Here is an 8,141-nt window from a genome sequence, read left to right on the forward strand (position 1 = left end):
GAGGTTGTAGGATGTGCATGTGCCATTCATTGATGTAAGTATATGTATCTATTTGTGACCATCTGCGTTGTACTGTGTTTTTTTTCTAGATGCATAGACAGAAAATTAAAGCCCGGTACTCCTACTGGGTGCGTGTAACATTTATCTGACTGGTATTTATAAAGGAGCCGTGTGCTTTGCTCGTGGCGTCTGGTACTGCACATCTCTGTCCCAATCGCTTGATCTAGCTAGGCCAGCTCACAGAGGCAAGGGCGACTTGATCGAGGCCGCCGCCGCCGCCGCCGCCGCCGATCTCCTGCACACAGGTACGACCACCAGCCCGGAATCTCGTCGGAATTCGTCGCAAATTCCTCTCATACTCGTTGCCGTTCCGCCTGCTCGGCGGTGCGGCTGTTGCCAACTCCCTGGCCCCAAAATCCGTCGGTCTCGGGAGGTGACGCGCGCCCGATCTCTCCTCTTAGTCCACCGCCGCCGTGCCGTCGACCTGCTGCTGTGCTGTACTTAGCGTCACCCCAAAGCCCCCACCTCTCGCGCGCGTCGCCGTTCCCGTTCGACCTCGTCGCGGCGTCGCGCGTCCCTGCCGCCTCCGCCCCGGGAGGCCGCCAGTGACCCTGGAAATTTGTATCCGAGCTAGCAGCTTTTAGTTGTCCTTGGTCCCGTTACGGTTCAGCGATAAAATTTTGGGATCCGCTTTCGATTTCTGCGAGGTGCGTACCTTCATGTGGAAGGTTCAGATTCTAGGTACATAGCTCTTTGCTGTCCATTGCTAGCACACGTGTAGTTTACGAGATAACTGCAGTTTTGGCGGAGTCTACCGGACCTTGTTAGCGCGTTAAATTTGACTGAATTCTTACATCAGATCGAAGTATGATTTCATCGAGTTATAACCTCTGTGTTCCTGTTAGACAAACTTACCCGATTGAAAATCACACAACCCTTGAAGTGTATGATAATAGTACAGACAAAGAGTCGATTGAGTCCGTAATCACCGGTTGTATCGATCCAAAGCTCTGAACCCAATAGTTGTTAAATCACACCTGTGCAATATTTACTATGCAGCAAAGATTATTCGGCGAACACATGCTATTGTTGGCTTAAGTGCTTGTTTTGTGCTTTACTTTCTTATAGGCTTCTATCATGATAATCTTCCACAGATCACTGTTATGATTTTGGAGTTTTTGACACAACCTCACTTATGCAGTTAGTTCAGAAGATACAGTATGGCCTCACTGGACACCGTAAGAGGGGATCTTTCGCTGGTTGTTTTGTACCTAAGCAAGGCTGAAGCAAGAGATAAGATTTGCAGAGCTATACAATATGGATCCAAGTTCCTGAGCAATGGACAACCAGGACCTGCACAGAATGTTGACAAATCTACTAGTCTAGCTCGGAAAGTTTTCCGACTGTTTAAGGTAGAGTGTTTATTTTTTTTGTAGTAGAGCTCGCAAATAGGAAGAGATTATATTTAAATGTTGAATATGGTCTATGGCATCACTGATGCACTATTAATGCGTTGCAGTTTGTTAATGATCTGCAAGCTTTGATTAGTCCTCCTCCCAAAGGAACTCCACTTCCACTGATCTTACTTGGAAAGGTATGCTGTTGCTGGTTACATTGTGGGAACATAGTCAGCTGAAGATAGGCTTCCTAATTTTCTTAATTTGCTTTATGTCCTCAGTCGAAGAATGCAATGCTGTCAACTTTCCTCTTTCTGGACCAAATAGTGTGGGCTGGGAGGACAGGAGTATACAAGGTTTGTATTGCCTTTTCACATCAGCATGCATGAGTAATTTGATGTAGTACAGTATATGATTTCACCCTGCTTTTACCCCAAAAAAATTTGTACAAGAAAACGAATTACCTGCACGGCGACAAGCAAACAATTGAAAATGGTTCAACTGTATATGCAGAACAAGGAGCGAGCTGAGTTCCTTGGCAGGATAGCATTCTATTGCTTTCTCGGATCTAATACCTGTACTACTATCATTGAGGTATGCAGCTTCTCTTTCTTGGCCATCTGGAAGCTATTCAATTCTGTTCTGCCTCTCACCTTTCGACTAATTGAAAAATAATATCTGACATATACTTCATTCTAGCTAGCTGAGCTCCAACGACTGTCCAAATCAACGAAGAAGTTAGAGAAGGAGCTCAAGGGCCAAGAGCTGTACAAGGTACTATTCATACGGACTGCCTTGTATTCTGTTTGTGCATTTTCCATATTTGTTTTCTTTGATACATTGATGTATCGGTGATGGCAGAACGAGCAATATCGGATGAAGCTGAAGAAGTCCAACGAGAGGCTCCTCGCCCTCATCAAATCGAGCCTGGACATAGTTGTTGCGGTTGGGCTACTGCAACTGGCCCCGAAAAAGGTCACTCCTCGCGTCACGGGGGCATTTGGGTTCGCTAGCTCACTCATTGCTTGTTATCAGGTGGGTTATTGCATCTCAAATCCTATGACAATTTATTCAGAGCCATTGTGAAACCCCGGAAACTGAATCATTTCTCCCTTTTTCCCTGGCAGTTGCTTCCAGCCCCAGCCAAATCCAAATGATCTACCTTGGGCCAGGCCGCCGGTGCATTGATTGGCGAAATGACGGTTGCTATTGGCCTTGCCATCGTTAGTACTGATAAGAAATAAATCTGGATGGAACAGTCTGTAAGAGTAGCTGATAACTGGGAATTATTGTTGTGCAAGCCCATGGTCCTCTCATAACCTTGTTGATCTTGTACCTTGGGTAGAATTGATTATGTAGTACGTTATATTTGTATGGTCCCGGGAAGCTCGCGCCACTGCATGTGTTGCCAAATAATTAGAAAAATTCATACATTTCGATTTCTTTTATTTAGAAAGTTGCTGTATGTTTCAGCTTCTTCCCTTCTTGCGCTGTGGGCGCCCTAACCTCTCTGCGGACACTCAAGAGGCAAGGCTGGTCCAGTAGGCCTGAAGGAGAGAAACTCAGCAATTCGGTTGACCCGCAGTCAGGCTCGCAAACGCTGAGCCTGAAGCGGCAGGAGAACGGTGGAGAGGACAAAAAGAGATCACTAAAATAAAAAAAAATAAAGTGGCGATAAAAACTATTTGAGATTCTGGATCTCATGCTTCTGATTTTCCCAAAAAAGTGAAATAAATCACATTCGTGATGCTGAATGGTATAACTAATTCGACATGCCATAAAAAACAACAGCATGAAGGGGACAAACTATTTTCAAAGCAATAACAAGCCTCTAGTGGCTACACATGTTTGAAAACGTGGATTAATGTAGATATCTGAAACTTTATCCCAGTTCCTAGCCAACTCCGTTCACTTCAGATATGCGTTACACAAACTTCCATATGTCCACTTCATAGGACTAGTTCCAGAATGCTGAAGCTATGAGATAAGAGCTGGCGGCATGCTCCAGAGTTGATTGGTCAGTCTCATAAATGTGCAATATGGCAAATTATTGGTGTGGAGTGTAAACCTCCTTGTAGCTGCAAAACCTCCTCTATAAACTTAGTCATTCAGGGATTGTGTATACAACATGATACATACTGTGTCAAACTTTGTATCTATCTCGGAACATGCAAGTCGCAAATGACCAGGCCTTCCATCTATCTCAGAACATGCAAGTCGCAAACCACCTAAAGTAAGTTTTCCTACAAGGGATCCAAATTTTTCTGTATTATCTGACGTAGCCAGCTCCTTGCACCGTATGCTGTAAAAGTTGGTTCCAACAATACTTAGTTTCACACACGGGCTCAACTTACTAAATACAGGGAACCGAAGCCCTTGAACTGCACGTTTTCTAGAACCGTTCCTAGACAAATCAAACAAGTACTCCACCCGTGCCCTGGTAGGTTTTGAAAACCCTTCAAAGATAGAGATTGCATAGGCAAGTGCAATATATGAGCTGGTCAGTTTCCTCTAATATCTCAACCCGAATCATGTCAACAAAAATTTCTAGATATGATACCTAGGTAGCTAAAGATGATGTTTGGTCGATAGATGTTGCAATCTGATCCCCGACTAAATAACAACAGGCTAAGCGGATAGTGTAAGCATCAATGGAGAAATATGCGACCATATATACAGAGCCCTGAGCCCAACACAAAATAAACTTGACATGGAAATGAAAGCATGCGGACAGCATGACACCAAGTTACACAACTCATGAGGACTAAGTTCATTCCCATGTGCCGGAGATACAACTCATTCTTCCTGCCTGCACTTCAAATGGTAAATGTGAGGCTGGATAATTGGCTCATGCGTTTACGGTTGCATAACTATCATAGCCGTTGAGGAAGAAAAGTTGTTTTACTGGGTACGCAAGATTAAGTTATTGACACCTTTTCAGTACGGAGTAGTAATTTAGCAGAACTTCTCTCCCTAAATTGGAAATCAAAATTAGCTTCGTCATCTGCATTTATTGTTGATGGCAGATAAGCATTGGCCTACAAGGGAAATAGGTTTTTGTACAAATGGCTGACTTCTTTGCGAGGAATGTCAATACTGAGGTAGTAGCTGGAGTGTGGACCCTGTTTTTCTTTTCAAAATGGGGAAGACCCCGGCCTCTCCTTCAATTAACGCACACAACCCTTTATTGCACAGTTTTATGTGGACACCATAATTTTTTTAAGAGGTAAGGCTCTGAGGTCCAGCTTTAAATTAATAAAGCCACAAACGGTAGAGTTACAAGGTGTTGAACGAACAACTTACAAGCATCAAGGAACAAGCAAACAAAGAAAATACAAAAAAAAAACACAGCTTGGTCTTCAATGCCATCATCCAACGGAATGGACAGAGCGGAGGAGAGGAAACGCCGTGAAGCTCACCATCAGACGCGCCACCAGCATGCCATCCGCCTCCGCCTTCGAAGAAGGCCCCAACCTTCTCACCCTGGTTCGTAGGGCGCCAAACCATCGAAAGGCAGAGCAGCTCTCCCCAGAGCGCGCATAGACACCTGGGCCAGCGTCCCAAGGACCATCAGCTTCAGGACATAGCTCGCCGAAGAAGACATGGCAAGAAAAGGGCATCCATGTCGCCGTGAACGTCCGGGGCACCCATAGCTGCCGGAAAGGGGACAACTTTCCCCTTTCGCCTAGGCCGAGGGCGCCGACCCGCCGACAAGCCACCGCACCAGCCGTGCACCACCACACTTCGCCATAGGAAACGCCGCCACATGCGGGCTAGGAAACACACGCAGCGCAACCACCTTCCGTCGTCCCAAGGCAGTGCCTCCAACGAGAACACGACGCACGAGCGCCGTCGCTGCCCAATCCAAAGATTTTGGGTTTTCACCCGGGCGTAGAGGAAGGAGGGAATGGGATGTACCTTAGCGTCGCCTCCAAGGAGGAAGACGGCGTCCGAAACATCGCCGACGCCGTGGCCGCCACCGCCGGCAAAGATCTCTCCCGGCCAGAGCCCCAGACCCTGCCACCCCAACACAACAACCAAACGAGAACGACAAGATGCCCTTGGGGTGGGTACTACGCGGAGCAGGCCGTCGTCTTCAGAACTGACTCAGAGGTCGACGGGGCGACCACCGCGACGCGAGCAACCTCCACCGCCTCCACGCCGCCCGCGCGACCGAGGAGGCGGTCAGCAGCACCGGCCAATGCCCCCGTCGTCCAGGACCGCGCCGCCCTCACCTTGCAGAGGCCGCCGCCTCAGATTCCCTGGCCCCCACCGGGGAGAGCGCCGGTCGACCCTGCCCTGGCCCGAGGCCACTCCGGCAGGAGCAGATCGGAGCAGGGGTCACCTACCGCGCGCCCGCACCAGCACTGGCAAGCCCCAAGCGGTGTTCCTCCACCTATCACCGCACCGAAGAGACAGGAGCCCAGATCCCCGCCGCCCCCTTCACCGACGTCGTGGACTTTGACCGGCGGCACCTCCGGAGGCGGCGATGAAGGGATGATGAAGGGGAGGGAGCGGCGGCGGGCTAGGGTTTCGCCCCTCGGTCGCCTGGAGGGGGCGACGCGAGGGAGCGAACCGGTGTATTTACCCGCGTCTCAATTCTCCACTCTATAATATTATCATGTGGATAAAATGCCATAGGTTCTCAAGGACCTGTAAGAAGAAGCAAATCCCTTTCTTGAATGGCTGAGGAAGAGACGGCATTGATCATAACAAGATCCCACTCTATAATATTAGCATGTGGATAAAATGCCATAGGTTCTCAAGGACCTGTAAGAAGAAGCAAATCCCTTTCTTGAAGAGTAATGCTATACACACGGCACATTTGTACGACAATTTCATACGACACCTCACATGTCAGAATGTGGACCATGCATGGCAATGTTGGCCTGCAGTCTTGTCGTACAAAGATCGTTGCTAATTGATCGTACACACAGCATTTCTGGCCAAGGAAGAGGCGGCATTGAACAGAACAAGATCCCCCTCTACCTATCTTTGGGGCTGCGTACACTCTTAAACTTGAGATATGAAGGACTCTCGAGAAGAGTGCCTCATGGAGATAAGTAGTTCCTCACCTAAAGCCCTCGTAAAGTTTAAGTACTGGACCAGAAATATGACATCCTTCCCGTTGTACTAGATAAGGTCAGGTTAGGTGTGCACATTATATTGATTTTTTATTTTTTAATAAAAATGTATATATTAATATCAAGAAGATACCAATTACACTCAGCCTCTACAAATATGCAGTGCTCTAATGGTAATACAGGTGCACACAGCTAAAAGCTAAAAACAGAAAGAAAATTACATAAAAGAAAAGTTCTAAATCTATTCCTTGTAGTAGCGAACCAATCACCACCAGAAATCCATCTTCTCCAAAAGTAACGTCTCGAAGAAGGAAACAATGCATAAGCGTTGTTGTCGCCGTGATCATAGATTATAGATTGTCACCCTCGAGAAAGTTCGCGCCCACAAAATAATGCCTTCAACAAGGCCATTACCAAACACAACCAATTAAGGTCAAACCTTGATTTTTTACCATGCAAGGTTAGAGTCTAAACTTCTCATGTTGTTGCTGCTCCAAGTCCCAAATCACCAAAGTCAATTCCTCATAACCATCAGTACTTGAACCACCATTACTAGTCCTCAGAACTCGGCTTCGATGCCATTCTTCGTGACTGACTTCAACATGGAACTAAAGACATGTTCCATGATGGTAACACCCTGAATACCATCTGATCCGACAATCTATAGGCATGTCGTCCATTTGGAGTTTGCCGGCGGAGCCTTCCGGAACTCGACACTTCGGCCAGATCAATGGAGACAGGCATCAAGAAGATCATCGGCATGTCGTGAGAGAGATCCTAGGACCACCACCTTTATTCACGCAGTGCCAGAAGCTCCCACACCACCCGCCGGCAACCTCTAGCTAGCTCCACACCAAACCCTACCAGCGGCCCAGAGGGTTAGGCTGTTGAAGATAGAACACTAGAGGCAAATAATAAAGAGTATTTATTATTATATCATAATAGTTCATAATAAGTTGTATGTCATGATAGTTCATAATAAGTTGTATGTCATGCCATAACTGTATTAAGAGGAAACATTGATGCACGTGTGGTACGTAAACAAACCAGGGTCCCTAGCGATCCTATATGCGAACTAGCTCATTGGTCATCTGATAATCGAGGTTTCCCGATCATGGATATTTATGTCTACTGACAATGGGATCGAATCATTGGATGAATGATATGATGGACATAACCAATATAAGTATTGCAATACAATCAAGTCACAAAGTTCATCATTGCGATAATTATGAAAGCGTAGTAATCTAATACCTAGACTATGAGACCATATCTAATCGTTACCACCGGAGGCTGCCTTGACTGCATCAACCATCACGCCGTAACAGGGTGATCATAAATGTGTTGATCAAGTATTCCGAAGGGGTAGGCTAAAGCGTATGTATCGAGATCGGGATTTGTTCATCCACATAGAAAGATACTATGGGATACTCGGTGAGATTACATCCATGAAGCTACACAACGTACGACTAGGTCATGAGCATGGACTATCACGGGAACGAGTTAAATAGCCTTGTCGGTAACGATATTAAACTAGGTATGATGATACCAATGATCAGATCTCAGAAAAGTCCGGTATCAAAGTAACAAATGGAATATGACTCAACGTTATCATTCAACGATATGTATATTCGTGGAATACACAAGGGTCATCATGGCC

General features: G+C 46.5%; 1 protein-coding gene across 1 annotated transcript; it reads left to right on the top strand.

Moving 5' to 3' along the window:
• Positions 1-203: 203 nt before the first annotated feature.
• LOC124668522 (peroxisomal membrane protein 11-5) lies at positions 204-2,784 on the top strand. The gene is made up of 8 exons (XM_047205648.1): positions 204-305; positions 1,202-1,412; positions 1,520-1,594; positions 1,679-1,753; positions 1,911-1,991; positions 2,097-2,171; positions 2,259-2,432; positions 2,525-2,784. Exons 2-8 carry the CDS (start codon positions 1,221-1,223, stop codon positions 2,552-2,554), a joined length of 702 nt encoding a protein of 233 aa, XP_047061604.1. The 5' UTR covers positions 204-305; positions 1,202-1,220; the 3' UTR covers positions 2,555-2,784.
• The last annotated feature ends 5,357 nt before the right edge of the window (positions 2,785-8,141 follow it).

This window comes from Lolium rigidum, chromosome 1, assembly GCF_022539505.1.
Source record: "Lolium rigidum isolate FL_2022 chromosome 1, APGP_CSIRO_Lrig_0.1, whole genome shotgun sequence".
Lineage (NCBI taxonomy): Eukaryota > Viridiplantae > Streptophyta > Magnoliopsida > Poales > Poaceae > Lolium > Lolium rigidum.

Bases quoted from the DNA above. Each gene is read 5' to 3' on its own strand.
- LOC124668522 (XM_047205648.1), top strand. From the start codon at position 1,221: ATGGCCTCACTGGACACCGTAAGAGGGGATCTTTCGCTGGTTGTTTTG. The intron at 1,595-1,678 runs GTATGCTGTTGC...TTATGTCCTCAG, and splicing joins CACTGATCTTACTTGGAAAG to TCGAAGAATGCAATGCTGTC. The intron at 2,172-2,258 runs GTACTATTCATA...CGGTGATGGCAG, and splicing joins AGGGCCAAGAGCTGTACAAG to AACGAGCAATATCGGATGAA.